At 43.6% G+C, this 20,318-nt stretch overlaps 1 protein-coding gene across 1 annotated transcript in view; it reads right to left on the bottom strand.

Moving 5' to 3' along the window:
* The window catches only part of OCA2 (OCA2 melanosomal transmembrane protein), a 351,992-nt gene that overhangs the window by 300,883 nt on the left and 30,791 nt on the right, over positions 1 to 20,318 (bottom strand). Inside the window, exon 2 of the mRNA XM_065580822.1 lies at positions 410 to 703. Coding sequence (XP_065436894.1) covers positions 410 to 681 — 272 coding nt within the window. The 5' untranslated portion in view covers positions 682 to 703. The remainder of the gene's footprint in view (positions 1 to 409; positions 704 to 20,318) is intronic.

The raw sequence follows: 20,318 nt of genomic DNA, 5'->3' as shown, positions 1-20,318 counted from the left end.
TTTTTAGGTCTATAGCCCTCCTCAGCAGTGATGCAGCTTATTGCCTTGATGTAGACTTGTGAAGCAGTTTGCTAATTTGTGTGTCATTTTATCAAAACAAAGATGTTTTCTCTCTGTCGGTTAAACAAACCCATCACAAAACACACAGAGTGGTGAAGAAAACCCAGGTCTCAGATTTGGAAAACATAGCAAAATCGATGCAGAGCAGCTGTAAAAGCTGATATTAGTCCAGGAACCTGCTGAGCCAGTCACCATCTCTAGGCAATTACGACTGCTATAAATTCCTACTAAGCTTTTCACTCCATACGTTTATAGAAAGATGTTAAATAAAATATATTTTATCGACGCTGTAAGGGAATAAGAACAACTTTCAATAAAAGAAACTGATTCAGTTTGTTCTTGCCCTTACCTCCCCTGCATGGCGAGTGGGCTCAAATCTTTCCCAAGGGGAACACAGCAATCCTGCCCTATTGCTCCATTTTGATAGGGCTTTTGTGGCTGTCCCTGAACAGACACCATTCCATGAAACTCCTTTAACAGCCGCAGCTCACTGAAGTTGCCGCCAATTGGTTCAGTTGCCACCTTCCCGTGCAAGTTAGCATTGTGTGGAGAGGATGTCTGACTCAGCTCCATCTCTAGATTTCCAGAGATTGCTCCATCATCTTTGCTATCCAAGTACATATCTTTTGACTGGTTTTCTATCCTGAAAAGAGTGAAAACAAATCTATTAGGACCATACTGAATACACATATTTTATATCTACCCCCACGCACACATACACGTGTGTTGATATCCAGGTGTTAAAATGCCATTGGACATACTATATTTTCTTGCATTTTTGACTGTCTTACCTGTAGTCTGCTTGGTAATTCATCTCTACCAGAAATACTTTAACGTTTGAAAACTCTGAGCAGCTTCAAAAACAGCCATGATTTAAAATAAATACATAAAACAGCCTGCCGGACATCGCTATTCTTCTCTTTACCCAAATGTGGAATTTCCCCAAAAAACATCTTCTCCCAAATTAAAACACACTGGTTTATCCTAGAGAATGAACTATATTCATTGCCACAGCAGGTTTGAGCTCTGACTGACACTGTGACCATCAGAATGAGAAACAGGTGCCCGTACAACACTGTCAGCAAGGTAGATGTGATACTTCTAGCCCTGTTTTTTACCTCAGAAACACTTAAGCCCCAGTCCAGCAAGCATGTATCCAGCTTAATCAGCAGGAATTGTGGACCATTATGAGTGTAAGAGGGTCTCAAGGACAATTAACAACCAGACTTTCCTTTCCTGTCTTAAAGGTGCCACAGGACTCTCTGTTGCTTTCTGATCTGGCTCCTTTGTGTTGCTCATCTGACACAAAGGAGCCAGAATCTAACTGTAACTGGCCAACTGAGAGGTCTCCTAGCAGCAGGGAAGCTTTAGAGCCAACTCTTGTTCCAACCACTCCTCCCTTCAGCATAGGAGGCATGTCAGGGACCAGAAAGGAGCTGATTGGAACTATGTTAAACCAATCCTCAACAGACAACACATTGCTGACATAAGTTAGAGCAGCCCCTGGGCTGACATAGATCGGCCACAGATCAGGAAGCATTAACTTTCTCCCCACTTTGTGCTGAGCTGATCTAGGACAAAGGAGAGAATCCAGCCCTCTCTTGATATGACTTCACCACAGAGTTAACTCAGCTCTTACTCAGGTATTGCCCCAACTCCCCTCCCAGACACACACAAAACCTCTCACCTGAGTTTGGTGGTGCTTTCAATCCAGGCTAGCTGGCCTGGGTGGAGCTACAGGCTAAAGCCCAGTTGCCACTTTCACTCAGGCAGGTCACTTGCCTGCTTTACAGTGAGGACACAGGTTAAACCATTCTAGTGCTGATAGTCCTCCTGTACCTTTTCACAATTCCCCCATGTCCCCAGAAGGACAGATCACAATTCACTGGGAAAGCATCATAGAGCAGCTCAGCTTACTGCAACACACAGAACCAGCAACGCACATGGGTGAGTACAGCACCAGTAAGGACACAGTAACTTGCATGTGGCTTTGCAGTGTGCTCCTCAACACCTGGGCACCAATCACCTAAGTTAACTCTGCAAAGAAAGCGCATCCTAGCGTCCAACCCTGCAGCCTTTATAGGCACAATAGAAGTCAATAGTTAGTTCGTGTAAGGACCTAAGAAAAGCAAATAACGCAACTTCAGAAAATCCAGGGCAATATATCACTAGGCCCAGATGATATTTATTCAAGCTCGTCGAATAATACCACATTGAACAATACAATACAAAAGCAATTCACAAATATTTTTGTGAATATATGTGGCAAATTTGTACTTCTGTTATTCATGTGGTCATAGAAATCATCAGGTTCGTGAGGATTTGGATTACTGGCAAGTTTATTTTCAAGAAAACATTCATAGACCCTGCGAAGTACAAGCGACTATGCATATTGGAAGTGTGATATTCATTGAGTCCATATTTCTTTTGTTATTCATTATTCTGACGTTAAAAGTTTCAGTCGTCCAATCAGAGAACAAAAAGATACCATGTGTCATGCAGAAGGTGACTATCCAATACAACTCAATAAATAATAGCAAATAGTGAAGACATCGTGAACAATTCAGATGTTGAAATTTGTTCACATCTTTGTAGGAATCAGGATTGGTTTGTGAGAAATACACGGAGGAAAAAAGGCTAAATTAATCAAATATATTCGCTTGTATTTATTTTAGAGATCAGAAGGAAACAGAAGAGTGAAGCAGTAGCACTACAGAAAAATATATTGAACACTGGAAGCTTCAAATTCAAAACAAACAAGCAAATACATAAAAAGTTAAAGTCAGGCCCATTAGAATTCTTGGAAAGATTTACCTAACACACTTGGACACCGCAGTGATGGGTATGGTGTAAAAGCCTGGATAGAAACACCAAATGTGGAATGAAAAGAGACAGTCAAAGGATACAGTTTCAAAGAGCCTCGCATGAGAGTATTAAGAGAAATAAATAACCCACAAGCTAAGGGCTAAACTCAGATTGTGAGTTAAAAACTGGCTAACAAAGAATATGTAGTAAGAAATGGATGCTTCTCAGAATGGAGGAGACAGTCTAGTCACATACATGGTTTGGTAACAAGGGTACTGTTTTCCTGGGAATTAATAATTTGGAAGAGAACATAAGATGATTAAGCATTACCCGGACCACTAAACCATTCTAAATCAGCTCCCTGGAGTCTATAAACAGAGTGGTCCATAATAATGCTTAGCTGAGACACACCTGCTGCAAACTTGTATAGCCATGTTATGAGATGTACTATCTGGTCTTGCCTTCCCGTACCACCAACACCATCAACTGGTTTGGGACAAAATACAGGAGAATTCAATAGCTTACCAGAACATAGAAAACAATAGAGTGTTACATATATAGTGCTCTATATCTGTGCATATATAAATAGTTTATGGATAATATGACAGTATATGGCACTCAAGAATATGCAGCATAACTTCTGAGTTGTGTAGGACCAATAGAACTTCTTGTTGAGCGCTGCAAATGGCTTCCTCTAGCAGTTCTTTATATCAGCTCTTAACATGATATGAGAAGTAAAATAGAGCACTGTGTGAGCTGTTACAGGGCAGGAAAGCTGCACCTGTGATCCCCCTCTGTGGTCCACCAAGGGCATCCATTCCAGGCTCCCGGCTCCTCAGCTGTCACCTCTCTTGGGCAGAGACCCGCATCTCTCTCCCTCTTAACAAGGAGCTTTCCAGCCTATACAGTTCCCTACACACTGATATTCCCAGCAAGCCAGGCTGCCTACAAGGCTAGTGTCTGTGCTTTGCTTTTCCCTGCAGTGGTTGTGAACACTGTAATTGCTGGCAGTTATAAGTTACCAAGCAGCTCTTTATAAGCAAGCACATTTAGTCTTAAAGGTAAAAGGCATTGCAGTGAAAACATATTAAAACAAAGAAAGAACCCACACACATGGTAAAAAGCTTACTGGGGTCACTCCAGCTCCACCTCGGGCTCTGATAGGTGTCAGTCCTTCAAAACACCCAGCTGGGTTTTCCTCTTGATTACAAATTCATAACCGTCTCAGATTCAGAATCATAACAGTTCAGTCTTTCTTTTATACAGCTCGTGCCTCTGATCTTGGTCTCATGTAACAGGGGATCAGAAGCCACTGGCCCACTCCTCAGGGGCATAGCTTCAAAAGGCTGGGTTTTTACATAATTGAAGGTGGGGAATTGCATTCACCTCCCCCGAGATATTCCCCATGAAAACCACTTAATGCTTTTTTTTTTTGTTCCAAGAGTCCACTCTTGTCTGGCACATTGTTCAGTATAGTCCTTTGAACCGCCAAGTCTCACATCAGTCACATCCCCCCCTTCTAGAGGCTTCATGCAATCCCGGCCCACAACGATATATAAACCATTCATTTAATACAATGAACCCCAAAGATACTTAACTTTAATTCTATTTGGTCTCCCAAGGATATTGCAAGAAATTGCCATGTCAATTACATGAACAGAGAGAGAACAAGGCAGAGAATAGAAATACAGATTGCCACGTATGTAGAAAAACACAGTGTGTCGCAGTTTAACAGATAGTCTGGGGCTAGGTCTACACTGGAGGGGGGGGGGGGGGTCAACCTAAGATATGTAACTTCAGCTATGTGAATAGCATAGCTGAAGTCTGCATATCTTAGGTCGATTTACCTGGCCGTGAGGACAGCGGTGAGTCGACTGCTGCCGCTCCCCCGTCCACTCCGCTTCTGCCACTCGCCACGGTGGAGTTCCGGAGTTGACGGCAGAGCGATTGGGGATCGATTTTATCATGTCTACACTAGACGCGATTAAATCAATCCCCGATAGATCGATCACTACCCGCCGATCCGGTGGGTAGTGTAGACGTACCCTTTGTTTCAACTTGGCACGGACAGGACAGAAAAAACAGTTTAGTTGCAGAAAACGATTAAGTGGCTCACTAGTTCTACAAACCACAGTTCAATGTCTTAAAGGCCTTCCCTTGTCTTCAACGCCCCTCACAAAAATAATCAAATGGAAAAAGCATCATCATTTTTATCATCATATTCCACCTTGCTATCCTGTTTGTTTCTTCTACACATTACTGCTACCAGACAAAACACAAACTCATCAACTCAGAAACATTATAGATGACACCCCCATGCAGTTTCTTCTCATGTCATATTAATACTAATTCACCACTGCCTTTCTACTGCAGCCACGATGCTTGTTAAAGCAACTGCTCTGTTCTCAGTTAGGAGACTCTCTAAGAATACTGTAGTCACACTGAAACTATACCATAGCCGGTGGCCCTTCATTAAGCAGATCAAATACTTGAGTTTCATGAAGATAACCCTCCATTTCACAGGTTACTGGTTACATTTGTGAAACCTAAATCAAATCCTGATGCAAATTAGGTTTTATTTTATTATTAACGGTGAATATAGTAAAACCTTAGTGTTTAACAGTCTGAAAAGCTTTTATATTATGATCATTAAAATGCAGTGTGAAAAGTGTTTAAAAACCAACACTTCAGAATCCGCACAGTACATAAAAAGCCGGAAGACTGAGTTAAAGAACATTCCATCTTAAACTCATACAGCTGAATGTGGTTTATTGCAACACTTAATTACTAAAGGCCAAATGCTCCCCCTGAATACAGAAAGGCAACAGAGGGGAACAGACCTGAAAGGAGACAGCAACATTTCTACAGCATGCTCACTCTCCCCCTTGGAGTCTGTGGAATAGTGCCAAACAGTTTAGGCTCTGCAGAATTGGGCGCAGGAGAGCACAGCAGCAGAGCAAAGCTAAGGAAAGGGGTCTCCTCCAATCCCAGTGGGAAACTGCCAGAAAAGGAGGTAGCAAGAGTTAATACTGATTCTCTGCACCTTAAACGCCTACCCTGATCCCTAAAGGATAAGAATTTTATTATTTAGTGTCTTTAATTATTATAACAATATTAGAATAAAAATAAGCTACAAGAGATGGAAGAGGCAAGCTAAGCCAGAGTGCTCCAGAACAGTCAGGATAAAAACAAATCGAATTCACTAGTCTTCTCTTCAAGGAGAAAAGCAACCAAAAATGAACAAAGCCCACCCTGCACATAAAGGTCACTATAAATGACAACATTCAGGTCTTACCCCAAAATAATAATAGGCTCAATTAGCCAACTCTATAGATGGCCTTTTCTCTTATGGCTTCTTTTATCCTATTCCTTTTGTCTTGGGGTTGGTCTACATTTAAAAGTTAGGTTGACATCACTGTCAGTCAGGGTTGTGAATAAGCCACACCCCGGCCTGACATAGCTATAGCTATGACATAGCTATGTTGATGGAAGACTGCTTCCGTCGACAAAGCTAATTTCATTCAGGGGAGAGATGTTCCTACACTGAGCGGAAAAACCTTTCTGTAGGCGTTGGCTGCCTCTACGCTACAGGATTACGCCAGCATAGTCTCTGTAGCGTAGACACACCCTTAGTTTCTCATTCGGGATACCTTAGCTAAATAGAATCCTGGTCAGTTTAGTCTTTCTGGAGTCTACAAGAGCTGGTGATCAAAAAAAGAATGACAGAGCTAAAAAGGAGGTGCTACCACCATGATTAGGTGTAAAACTATCTATATAGATTGACTGTGAAGGGTATAGTATGATGCTCAAGTCATTATCACAACTCCTCTCCATCCTACCACAAGTAGCTGAACATCCACTTTTAAGGCTTTTGTAAGTTACCAATGCAGCATATTCATTTTTTCCTAAATCTTTTCAGGTGCTAATGAGATCAACTATTTATGTGAGTGGTTTAAATTTGAAAGGGTTTTTTGTATACTGCTTTATGGTTGTACATGGGGCGGCTCCAGGCACCAACACACCAAGCGCATGCCTGGGGCGGCAAGCCGCGGGGGGCGGCCTGCCGGTCGCCATGAGGGCGGCATGCCTGCGGGAGGTCCACCGGTCCCATGGCTTCGGCGGCAATTCGGCGGCGGGTACGCCGAAGGCACGGGGGCGGCGGACCTCCCGCAGGCATGCCGCCAAAGGCTGCCTCACAGCCGTGCTTGAGGCAGCAAAATACATAGAGCTGCCACTGGTTGTACATAACTGAAAAACAGTGAAATCTGTGACATTTGGATACTATTTCATCCGTTTTTTAAATGTTATTTTCTATGACGTCTCCCAAAGTCTCAATAACTATATCATAGCATACTGGCAGGAGAAAAGGAAAGATCATTTAAATTTAAAGGTCAAGAGGCTACAAAATATATCATACGTTCTGTATACTATCCAGAAATTGTACTGTTCCTCCATTATGAGTCAGAAGCACTTTGTTTATAAGGACGAGAAAGAAACATAACATCTACATTACTCATCTTCCCACTGCCAGGAAGAGACTCAACCTTCCAGACAAAAACTAAGTGAGATTGTGTGCTGTTCCTTCAAGAGATACACAGGCACTGCCCAAGGGGAGGAGACACAAAGGTGGCAGCCCCCAGGCGCAGCACAATTTAAAGCCGACCTCCTTAGGCTGCCTATGAGCAGCTGCAGGGATTATGAGGGTAACCTTATGCAGTGTTTGAACTGGGGGAAATTCTCGTGGGAGGGAAGAATTTCTCCCTACATATTCATCTTCATCCAACCCATTCCACACTGTGGAGGTACTGTTCTCAGGTCAGCTAGGTTAACTGGCCAGTAATACCTAGCATTATAGGTATGGTTTTCCCCTGCAGTGGGAATCCTCTGGTGGCATAGGCTGCTGTAGCAGCTCCTAAACTGGCTGCAGCCAGGGTAAGAAAGCAGAGCCTACATCCCAGCATCCCTATATCCCAGCAATCTTTGGTTAGAAGACTGGTCCCTGTGCAATTGTTGTTTAGAGCATCTCTGGGGCTGCTCTAATTTACTCCCAGTGCAAGGCCAGTGCAGAACCAGCCCCACAATTAGGGGGTGCAAACACCTGCCTTGTGTCCCCTCTTTTGCTGCACCCCAAGATCCTTAGACGCAGCTGAAAATCTGTCCCCCAGCACCCCAGTTCATTAAATGAGGCTTCTTACTTTACTTATTTACCATGAATAAGGGAAGGGTGGCAACATGTCAGCAATGTGTTACATTATCATTTGTAGACACTGATGTACAGTTTCATTAAATTATGATTTGTGTGTGTGTTTCAACATTGTAATGTTTCACTGTAACACCACATACGTACGGGGTCCACATTATCTTATCGTCGTATGCCAGAAATCTTTGATGCAAGAGAATGCTATAGCTCTGAAGAAGATCCTATGTTCTATCAGTGAATAACAATCTTCTGATTAAAAACTGTTTATGAACTGGGATGATATTGTAGAGAGTAGCCGTCCTTCCTTTGGACCTGCTGAGCCCGGACTCAATGGAGGAACTTAAGGAACGGTGATGTCTGGGACAAGGGAGAGCATGCCACAGAGGTACTGTTTCCCCCACTTTCCACAAATTTTAAGACTTTTCCACCCCCTCACTCGAGCTAACAGACCAAAGAGGCACATGTGTGTATGCCATTATCAGTGTAAGTGGTTAGGTCAACTGGATATAAAAGTAGGAGCATCTGACTAGGCGACTTACTTACATTTTAAGGGAATTCTTGGCTAGGGGAGAAGGGAGGGTTGTTTTGGTGTTTTAACTAGTTTAAGAGGGAGGGGAAAGAGACTGTTTCACCCTAGCAACAGAGGCCTCTCAAGACAATCTGCTACGTAGGCAAAACTTCAGTTTGCTCCTCCCCCGTTCCTTACCTCATTAGAAGTTTGCTCCCCACTGCTGCCACTCCCACCCCTGAATCCTGTGCAGCCAGGTTGGAGGCTGATAAAGCAGCCCCCACAGGATGGGAACAGTCCAACATGGAGGTGCCAGATCCCAGCCTGTAGGGCCCCCAGTTAACAGGCAGTGACAGTACTCTCCTCAGTCATTCCTGATGTTCAGTAGCAGTGCTGCCCCAAATTATTATGTCATCAACGTACACTTTTGTATCTGCTGGACTCTTTTGCATTTGACTCCTTGTATGGTGAAATACTTCTGGAGTGGAACATATTCTGAAAGGCAGTCTTAGAAAGCAGTATATGCCAAATTATGTGTTGAAAGTGCAGACCTTCAAAATCTCAACATCCTAGAGGAGCAGCCAAAATCCTGCCAACACATCTAATTTGCTGAAGAATTTGACTCCTGTCATTTCAGACAATAGTTCACTTCTTGTCGGGAAGTGGACACGTTCTCTTTTTATTAGGGCTGTCAAGTGATTAAAAAAATTAATCTTGATTAATCACACGATTAATCGCACTGTTAAACGAGAATAGAATACCATTTATTTAAATATTTTTGGATGTTTTCTACATTTTTCAAATATATTGAATTCAATTACAATGCAGAATACAAAGCGTACAGTGCTCACTTTCTATTTAGATTACAAGTTTTTACACGGTAAAAAACAAAATAGTATTTTTCAATTCACCTAATACAAGTACTGCAGTGCAATCTTTATCATGAAACTTGAACTTACAAATGTAGAATTATGTATAAAAAACTCCCTTCAAAAATAAAACAATGGTGAACTTTAGAGCCTGCAAGTCCACTCAGTCCTACGTCTTGTTCAGCCAATTGCTCAAACAAGTTTGTTTACATTTGCAGGAGATAATGCTGTCGGCATCTTGTTTACAATGTCACCTGAAAGTGAAAACAGGCAGTCTCATGGCAGTGTTGTAGCCGGCATCGCAAGATATTTACATGTCAGATGAGCTAAAGATTCATATGTCCCTTCAGGCTTCAACCACTATTCCAAGGGACATGTGTCCATGCTCATGACGGGTTCTGCTCGATAACAATCCAAAGCAGTGCATACTGACAAATGTTCATTTTCATTATCTGATTCAAATGCCACCAGCAGAAGGTTGATTCTCTTTTTTGGTGGTTCGGGTTCTGTAGTTTCTGCATCAGAGCGTTGCTCTTTTAAGACTTCTGAACGCATGGTCCACAGCTCGTCCCTCTCAGATTTTGGAAGGACTTCAGATTCTTAAACCTTAGGTTGAGTGCTGTAGCTATCTTTAGAAATCTCACATTGGTACCTCCTCCCCAAGCACCTCACATGAATGTAGGACCAAGACTGGTTGCTAGCTCCTGTGTACCACCACAAACCCTTGTTTTATTGTTTTCCCTTTGTATTTAATTATCAGTGTACACTCTCAACACTGGAATTTTTCCTCCATTATAATCATTCATGCACCTTTATATGCTCCTTACATCTCACGATTTCAGTTTCTTTCATTACATTTACTTGTGCCCCAGCGTCTATCTTGAATGTCGTGTAAGTGCCACTTGTGCACATTTTAGTCAGTCAGTATTTTGCGTTTCCAGCCTCCTCCATTATTGTGCTTAAGAATAGCTCATCCTCTTCACTTGAGGAATCCATTTGGGCACTTAATAAATGCACGCTCCTGCTTTTGCTGCACATTTTAGCATAATGGCTGGGCTGAGTACATATTTGTCTGAATGCTGGACATTTCCTATATTTAGGCTGGTTGTCACATCATTGGTATTGTTTCCTGCTTTTCATTTTTCTGTCCCGGACCAATTTTATTTCTGTTAACTTTTACTTTGATGATTTGGCTCCGGTATTCACAGTGGTATGATCTGTGACCTTTCTAGCATCAGATCCATGTCCCAGAGTAACCACTTGTGGACTTTTTTATTGTTACATCCCAGGACAATCTGGTCTTTAATAAGAAAGTCTTTTAATAGTCCATGTTATGGGACTGACTTTTTAGTGCTAAGTCTCTGACAAACACCTCTATTGTTTCCCCTTCATTCTGAGTTCTCATCTGAACACACACCTTTCAAAAATAATGTTATTTCTAAGGAGACAACGATCCTCAAACATTTTTGTTATTTCTGCAAAGCTTTCCTCTCTTTTCCCCACCACCATCTATATGGAAAGCACTGTAGAGGTCCAGGGCATCTGAACCTGTCACTGTTAAGAGCAGCAAAATTGTTTGCTCATCCTCCAGTTTACTTGTCTCTGACGCTTTCATATACAGCTCAAATTGCTGTTTGAACCATTTCCAGGCACATTCAGCATTTGCCCTGATTCTCAGTGCTGGTGTGGGAATTCCTTGCCGTGGTACAGATTCTGTTGCAGCCATTTCAACAGTTCCTCTCACTGGGTCTGCCAACACATTGTGCCTTCCACTGCCATGAGTATCTTACTGACAAGATAAACCATTTATTATGAACAGAACTATATACAGCAATAAGGTAACAAACTTCTTACTTCTCTGTACAGCTGCAGTCTGTACCTGCACTGTCCTTGGCTGCTTTTTTCCCCCCGCTCCAGCAGAAAGTGTCATGGGGAAGCCACAGACTCTACATGAAGAGGGTATAGGGTTCAAAAAAGAACTAGATACAGAGGTGAAAATAAGCCGGTACACCCCGGGTATGGTGTACCGGCAAGAGCCGGTGCACCGTAGCGGGGCGGCCCGGCTTCCCCAGGCAGCAGTTTAAAGGGCCTGGGGCTCCCAGCAGTGGCAGGAGCCCCAGGCCCTTTAAATTGCAGCCAAAGCCCCACTGCTGGAGCCCTGGGGTAGTGGCAGCGGGGCTCTGGGGGTTATTTAAAGGGCCGGGCTCCCGCTGCCTCTACTGCCCTGGGCCCTTTAAATAGCCACCGGAGCCCCGCCGCCACTACTCCAGGGGCTATTTAAAGGGCCGAGGCAGTAGAAGCAGGGGAGTCCTGGGCCCTTTAAATAGCCCCCAGAGCCCTGCTGCCAGAGCCCTGGGGTAGCAGCGGCAGCCAGGGGCTCCGGCAGCGGTTTAAAGGGCCAGGGCGGTAGCAACAGCTGAGCCCTGGGCCCTTTAAACTGCTGCCGGAGCCCCCAGCTGCCGCTGCTACCCTGGTGGGGGAGAGGGAGGGCACTTACCGGTACAGGGCAGGCCAGGGCTGGCTCTGACCCTCCCCATCCCCGCCCCTTACGGGGGCCAGAGCCGGCCCCAACCCAGCCCCGTACCGGTAAGTCCCTATTTCTACTTTCACTCCTGACTAGATAAATTCATGGAGGATAGGTCCATCAATGGCTATTAGCCAGGATGGACAGGGATAGGGGTCTGTAGCCTCTGTTTGCCAGAAGCTGGGAATGGGCGACAGGGGATTGATCACTTGATGATTGCTTGTTCTGTTCATTCCTTCTGGGGCACCTGGCATTGGCCACTGTCGGTAGACAGGATACTGGGCTAGATGGACCTTTGGTCTGACCCAGGATACTGGGCCTTTCTTATGTTCTTATGAATGTGGTATCTCTGCACTTCCTGGAGGACTTACTCTGCAGCATAGAGAGGTGAGATTCCCTATTGGACTGCAAGTCTGATGAATGGTGCTGTGCTTCCTGGTGGCAGCTGCAACTAGCAAAAGGATTAACCAAGAGAAAGGGATGAAGAGCTTTGAAGAGCTACTTCTGCAGAGCAATAGACTGGGTGAAGCATGGAAGTGAATTTATGGGGGGAAGAGAACTAATGTATTTTGTTGGCAAGGCAGCCATGCACTGTGAGAAAATAGAGGGGTGAATGGAATGGCCATTGAAGGTTTGTCCATAAAACATTTAGTTTGCAACAAGCTGAGGTGTGAATCTACGCCACAATAGCCTGCTGTACACAACTGGCCCTGTGGCCCCTGCTGCCACACATTAACATTGAAATGGGACTAGATCAAAGCACGTTAACAAAGACAACTAGTTCAAACTCTATTAGCGAACTGTTAATGGGCAGCAGCAGAATCCACATGGCAGTTAGTCCACATCCACAGCAAACTAGTATGGGATAGGTTCACACCCTAGCTTGCTGCAAACCCTGTTCATGTAGAGAAGCCCTGAGTGGGTATCTGAGGATGAATGCTGTATGGTGATGAATTGATGGACATGGGGCAGAGGGAGGGAGTGAACAGTGCTGTGGGGTTGATGCAAAAAGCTGAACAGAGGAAATCATTTGCAATACAATGCACTCACAAATTAGTTTTATTGTTCCTACAAACCCCAGGAACTATACACTACATATTCTTGAGCACCATCTACTGGCACCTTCTCTCTTAACTATTTAAATCTATACAGCCATTGAGCACTCTGGTTTCTTGTAGAAACAGCCAGGTGTGAAAGGTGTTGAAAGAGACAGAGAATCTGATGTGAAAAGAGAGCGAGAGTGAGAGAGAACGACAGAAAGAGAGCAAATGAAGTTTATTGTGAAGCCTGTGTGAGAGAAAGTGTGTGTGTGTGCGTGTGCGCACACAAAGTGTGTGCTCCCAAGAAGTTATTTGGCAACAGTTGTGCGGTTTGTGAAACCAACGAGAGAGAGTCTCTCTCTGTTGGTGCACAAGTATGTGTGCAAATATGGATGGTAGGAAGAGGCTGTGTGCAAGACATTTATAAGGATGGGCTAGCAATTTTTTGCCTGGCAAGTTTTTGTGATAATTTTGCAGGGCTGCATTAAATGCACATTGAAGCAGAGTTTCAATCAAGCTGCCAGCCCATGGAACTAGTTCAAAAGACACCCTTCTCTCTCCCATACATTTCCATTTTTTAGAATCAACCATTATAGCAATGTGGAATAAAAACAGGGATGAAGTGACCTCTTGTGGCAGCCAGGCTGATCTTCAAAAGCAATTCCTTCACTAAGAACATACAGAAATTGTACAATTGCCATTTTAAAGGTGGATTGCAACTAAGAGATGAAAAAAATCCACTCACTTCAGCAAGAAATGCTGAATTCCTCCACTAATTTGTTACTAGTGTATGTAGATTGTATGTTGTGTGTAGAAGTGCCAACAGAATGCCCTGAACCTTAGAAAACAGAAAACAACCCAGTTCATAGCCCACAGAACTTAATCATTTAAATGAACCAGCGAAACAATGCACAGAAAATGCCCCCGGTAAACCAGAGGATAGTTCTGTCTTAGGGCCAGTCTATATCAGGGAAACTTGTACCAGTGCATCTATGACAATGTAAACCCCCTAGTGTAGTTGCACAGTACCAGTATGACCTACTCCAATAAATCAGACCATTACAAGCCCCTTTTACCCATATGCAATGTATTTAAGTTAGGGGGCTGCACTTGATCAAGTTGCCTGTTGTCCATGGGCCTAAGAGTGCTGCAAGATTTTTAGTTTGTTCTGTTTGTGTTTGTTTTAAATAGGAGCTGGTACAGCATTCCTTGCTTACTGCTTTCTTTAGCGGGTTGACATAGAATCATTGAACTGGAAGGGATCTCAAGAAGTCATCTAGTCCAGTCCCCTGAACTAATGGCAGGACTAAGTATTGTCTAGACCATCCCTGACAAGTGTTTGTCTAACCTGCTCTTAAAAATCTCCAATGATGGAGACTCCACAACCTCCATAGGTAATGTGGAGGCTTCAAGTAGGAAGCACATTTTTAAGTAAGGATTCGGATGAAAAGTTGTCAACTTGCCCACTAGAGGCAGGAGTGAGTTGCAGGTACAATGGTGAGCAAGGAAGAAGACATGGAACAGGCGAAGAGGAGCATAAAAACACACACACACACACACACACACACACAAAAACCACCCACCTTCCATTTCCTTATTATTATGCCTGCCAAAGGGGCTGACCCCAAGCCTACTGAAGTGAATGCAAAGATGCCTGCTGATTGCATGGGAATTTGAATCACCTGCCAGTTCCTCTTCCATAGTAGGCCCCCAGAGGACACCACGCTTTGATATCAGAATCACCAAGGATCCCTGGTAGCATGGAACCATCCTTTTAGTATGTTATACATGTCTAAACTTTCATTTTAATACGACAATGTGCAATGCACTAAAAAGAAGAAATCAGGACTTACCTGAAACAACATAGGGCCAGCTGCCCTCCATCAGGGTTCTCCAATGGCTCTGATTTTCACTGGGTGCTTAATAAAAATGAGGTGGGACTATTGTCTTTGAAAACTTGTGCATATCCACAATCGTTTTCCAGCTCCATAAAAATGGACAAACGAAGGAAACTTTTTTAATAGCATGAAGTTTCTTGAATAACTCATTGAATTCAGTCAATATTATTCACGCAAGCCTGGGCGATGTCATAGCCTAGAGCCTGACAAGGCAGCACAGGAAGAGCCAATTATCCACAATTTCGGGGGAGCTAAAGCAAGACAGTAGAGCAGGGGCATCTACATGCTGAATACCCGCCCTGGGCCTAGGTCATGCTCTCTAGTATATAGAAAAGGTAGTTTGAGACAACAGTATTTTAAAATAAAGTATTTAGATTTCGGACTCAATCTCACTCTCTTTGGAGTCAATGTGAACAGGAGGCACCCCCAGAATATAGTTTTACAAATTATTGCTGGAGGCCATTCAAAATATGCACCCTGCTCTTAGTAAGATATTGAAGAAGATTATGTAGGATCAAAGACACACAGCAGGCCTGAAAGCAAAAATAATCTCCTTTCCATCATGACCTAAATGTATACCCTGAAGGTTTTTTTTTCCCTATCTCAGAGCCATGCTCTAAAAAAAAAAAAAAAAAAAAAAAAAACATTGTGTAAAAGTCATATTTTTATATTTTTAAAAATTCCACACTAGAGCATAAACACTATTTGTCTTCACAAAGGCTAAACATTCTTCTTCAAATCCAAAGCCTTCCTGTGTAACCTTAGTTCCAGGACATGAAACAATCTTCACAGATGAGAAAAGCATTGGATGCTTCTCATTGATGGAGGACCTTTTGGGAACCTGGTAACGTAACCCTCAGTTACACATTCATTACAAGGACTGACTCTTTCCTAGGATGGTGCGCAGGAGTTTCTGTAGGTGCATACTGTATTCTCAAGAAAATCTCCTAAGAAAATTTTACTTCATCACAACAGCTTTAAAATCCCCATGACTGTAAAAATGTTGCGGGATAAAGATATTACAGACTGTCATCAGGGTAGGAAAAGCTATTGAGAAGAAACTCTGAAGGTTAATGTCTCCAAAAAATATCACAGTTTTTGGTTTGGGGTTTATTTGTTTTATGGTTGTTTTTATACTTTACACATGTAAATGTGTATACAGCTGAACCCTATTTTTCACTTTTGGGGGGGGTATGACAAACAGGTTTCTTTGCTCATTTCCTCCTTTATGTTATACAAACATTATAAATTAAAGCAAGCCCTGTTCATTTCAGCTCTATTTGAAAGACAAGAAAACTCAATGTTTGCCATCTGGAAAAGGATAAAATCAGCAAGCAGAGGTACTTAATCCTCAGTCTACGAAGAGAATATCATGAAGTTTTTTTTTTTCCAAAATTTAAAATTACTCTGTCTGTGAGAGAATCAGGCTTACTAAAACACAGTGCAGAAAATTGTGTTATTCCCTTCCCCCCCCCGAGTGACATGTCTAGATTATTGTTATTCCCGTGGTGTCAATCTTTCTTATGTCTAACTTGATAAACTGCAGGTGCTTCAAATTGCAGCAGCAGCTAGAATACTGATATGTAGTAAATCTTCATGTCACATTTTTCCAGTCCTCTGTTAGCCTAAATTTGTTCCATAGAAGATATGAAGATAAGGAGCCTTCCCACATGAAGAAATTAGAGCGCCCATATGCCCCAGCAGCTGTACCACAGGGGTAAAAAAATAGAACAAACAGGTGCAGAAAAGCAGAGTTCATCATACTGTTGGTTTATCCTCTTGGCCAAATGGCCGGCAAACTAGAAATAAAAAGATCCTTTTTCTTATAGTGCTTCAGTGCCAAAGGATACTCTAGTGACCTAGGCATATAACTTTTAGACTGGTCTCCGATGCCAGAATATCAAACAGATGGTGGAGTTTGTTTTGTGAAATGCTCTAGGGTTTATGTATGAAATAATAGCTCTTTGGTACAGTATTTGTTTCAGCTGATGAAACAAGCTCCGTGCAATGCATTATGTTGCTTTTAAAAATGAATAAGAATTGTTTCCTTAGAATACACAGATTGAAAAAATCTAGTCTTGCCACTTCTTTAGATAAAATTAACCATATTATTAAATCATTTATTATTAATGTAGAACCTGAAATATTTCATCCATGTGAGAGGCATTTTTTTCCAATTGAATATTTAAGCATTTTATTTCCTTCCACTTCCATATTCAGCATTTGAAAACAAAGTTTCATTTAAAAAAAAATGAATTCCTTTCTATGCTGAAAGATTCAGCAGCTACATTCAGAAAATGCTTGGCTCCCCTATTATGGGCTTATACTACCATAACCTGCAAAAATAAACCACAGATATAGAATTTTTCTTATCTTATAAAACAATTAACAATACTAAAACAATTTTCTCTGATGACAGCCATTGCAAACAGCAAAGCATTTCAGGAGGAAATTCCTCAGCTAGTTACTCCTGAGGGAATTCTGTGACATTGCGCAAACGCAGCATTTATGTCTCCAACAGATTTCTTTGCTTCCCTGCAGAAAAATGACTTTCTGATGGGGAAGCAAAAGGAAGCCACAAAAGCGGTCAGGTGCCCCTCCCCAGCAGTATGTTTCGGGTGCTCAGGGCAGCCACCAGAGAGGTAAATCACTGGTGGGCAAGGGGCGGGACTGGGGAAGACCCAGCTGGTGGCTCCTACCCTACGCCAAGCTCAGCTGCTAGTCCAGGCTGAGCTGGGGAGGATGGGACTTCCTCTGCCCCTGCCCGGCTTCTGGGGCCAGGTCAGACCCACCTCCAGATTTCTCCCCCCGGCTGTAGGAAGCTCTGCAAACTCCCCCCCACACACACACCTCTGCTTCCTGAACCCATCGCTCCTCAGCTGCAGGGAGAGAGATCCCTGTATAGGGAGCTGCTCCCCCATTGGCCCAACCCCCAGGCATGCAGACCCCTTCATACTCAGAATCTCCCATTGAGCCAAACCCTCAACCCCCCCCCAAATGAGCCCCAGTCCCCCTACACCTGGACCATCCTGATGAGCCACATCACTGAGCCCCACTCCTTCAGTATCTGGACCCTTCACTGAGCTCCCCACACCCAGACCCCCCTGCTGAGCCCCAGCCACCTTCATCTGGATCCCCTGGCAGAATCCTATTACCATTGCACCCTGAACCCTTCCCCCCCCCCAGTAAGCCCCTGTGCATCCAGGTCGCCCCCCGCCCAGCTCCCCCACTAAGCCGCTTGCACCCAGATTGCCCCCCACAGAACCCTCTAAACCCACACCTGGATCCCCCCCCATACTAAGCCCCTCAACACTTGAATCCTGCTTTGCTGAGCCTGCCTGCTCATGCCTGGTGCACCTGGCACAGAGGGGCAGGGCCCTGGGGTGTTTCTGGGGCAGGCCCAGTCCTTGTGCAGTGTCAGAGTTGGGTGCAGCCTCACTGCTGCATCTGTATCCCGGGGGAAGAGCTGCACAGTGATCTCTCACCTCTGTGCAGCCAGACACCTGTGCTCCCCAATGCCATGCTGGAGCCTCCCCATTTATTTGACAAATAAAATTTGGAGCATTTTGCAGAATTTTAAAATATTGTGCACAGAATTTTTTTTTTTGGTGCAGAATGCCCTCAGGAGTAGCTACTGTAAATCAAAGTAGCTCCACTGACATTAGTCCTTGTTGATTTCTATTTAGTTTCGTTTTCCCACATTGGGCCCAGTTCTGATTCAATAGAAGTTTTGCTTTCCATTTCAATGATCATGCCCAAGTTTAGTGCTGGGGCCAGCAACCCTCAGTTCTGATGAGGAAACCCAACAGATCCTCTAATCATTGGTCTCAGTCTGAATCAGAGATTGACAAATGGTGGGGTGGGCAAACAGAGGGGAAACAGAAGGAGACCGCCATTTGAATGCACATTTCTGGAAATTGGATAGTGCACTAACCCAGTTCCAACACCCTGACTCTTATCAGTTCCACATTTTAAATAAACTTGCCTTAATGCATGTTTGTGCCATTCAGAATCAGGCCAGCAACACTGGATATTGGGAGAGAAATTAACAGAGGCATCAACAAAAACTGGTGTTTCAGTGTTGCTAGTGGCAATGCTTCATGATACAGCAGAGACAAATTCAGAATTTCACTGCTTCAAAGAAATTCTTACCAAAGAGGACTCCTCAAGGACTGTGAGCCCAGACTAAGGTACAGCTGCTGATTTGTCAAACTGATTTTTTTACGAAGAGTTAAAGCTCATGAAAATGTAATTCCAAGATAAACCCTTCAGAATGTGTGGAATGTGAGCCAGCTTACTATAATCTTAGGACCAACCTGTTGAAGCATATGCAAGCCTTTCCACTGCCTTCACTGGGCTTTGAATCAGGCCCCTAGAATGTGTAGAACAAAGGTTTTAAAACATTTACTTCCTGCTTTGAAGGGATATTTGATGAGAGGTAAAACCTGCCCACCCCACAGTTATGAAGGTTCTAAAAATGGTTCGGTTCTACTGTGTCTCCTTGTGGGAGGGATGCTTGGATGATACAGAGTCTGCCCACCCCATGCTGCAAAGTTCAACTCCATTGGGACTCAAGGCATTCAAGCACACAGGGGAACTGGGAAGGGGAAGGGGAAGAGGAAGGCATCAGCCCAGTAAGTTCAGACCTACTGTCCTTTCCCTCAGAAGAACAGGTACGTGAGCTACAGGGGCTACTGCAACCCTCAGATGGCTGTAGCACATACTGAGCAGTTCCACTGTCTCTTCACAGTCTAGGTAGGGACGTGTTCCATTTTTCCGGTCCCTACCGAACACTCCAGCACAGAGTCCCTCACGATGCTCTTGTAAAGAGCTGTCGCCACATAGAGACAACACTACATTTGTCAGTGGGATCAAACTCCCGCCCTTCATCAATAAAAATACAAGCTTCTAACACTTGAATTAAAGCTGAAAACCTTTAACTGTGAGATATTAGTAGGATGTTTTATAACCACTGGACCACTAGCTGGAGACATGATCAAGAAAGCAGGTAGTAAGTCAGAGTCGCATTCAATTCCCACCCCTGAATCTGATGCCCCTACCCATGTGAGGGTGGGTATGTCTGCTATGTACAGCTCAGGGCACACCAATACCACAAGAGGGAAAATAAACAGCATTAAACTCAGATCAGCATACAAACCACCACCACCACCACCACTGCCGACTTCAAAGAACAGATTAAAAGCACTACACATGAAGAGTTTGGCCAAATGCAGATTAATGGGCAAAACACCCCACCAGGAAAGGAGAGGAGTTATTTCAGGGGCCCAACGGATGTGTAACTAGGAGCAATAGGATAAAATTGAGCAAAGAAAAATTTAGGCTAACAGTTAACATTTCAAAAGTGCCTGAGCCCAAGTCCCATTTACAAAGGTGACAGACACCTAGGAGCCAAA

This window comes from Chrysemys picta, chromosome 1, assembly GCF_011386835.1.
Source record: "Chrysemys picta bellii isolate R12L10 chromosome 1, ASM1138683v2, whole genome shotgun sequence".
NCBI classification, from domain to species: Eukaryota; Metazoa; Chordata; order Testudines; family Emydidae; genus Chrysemys; species Chrysemys picta.
This window is presented reverse-complemented; position numbering and strand designations above follow the sequence as displayed.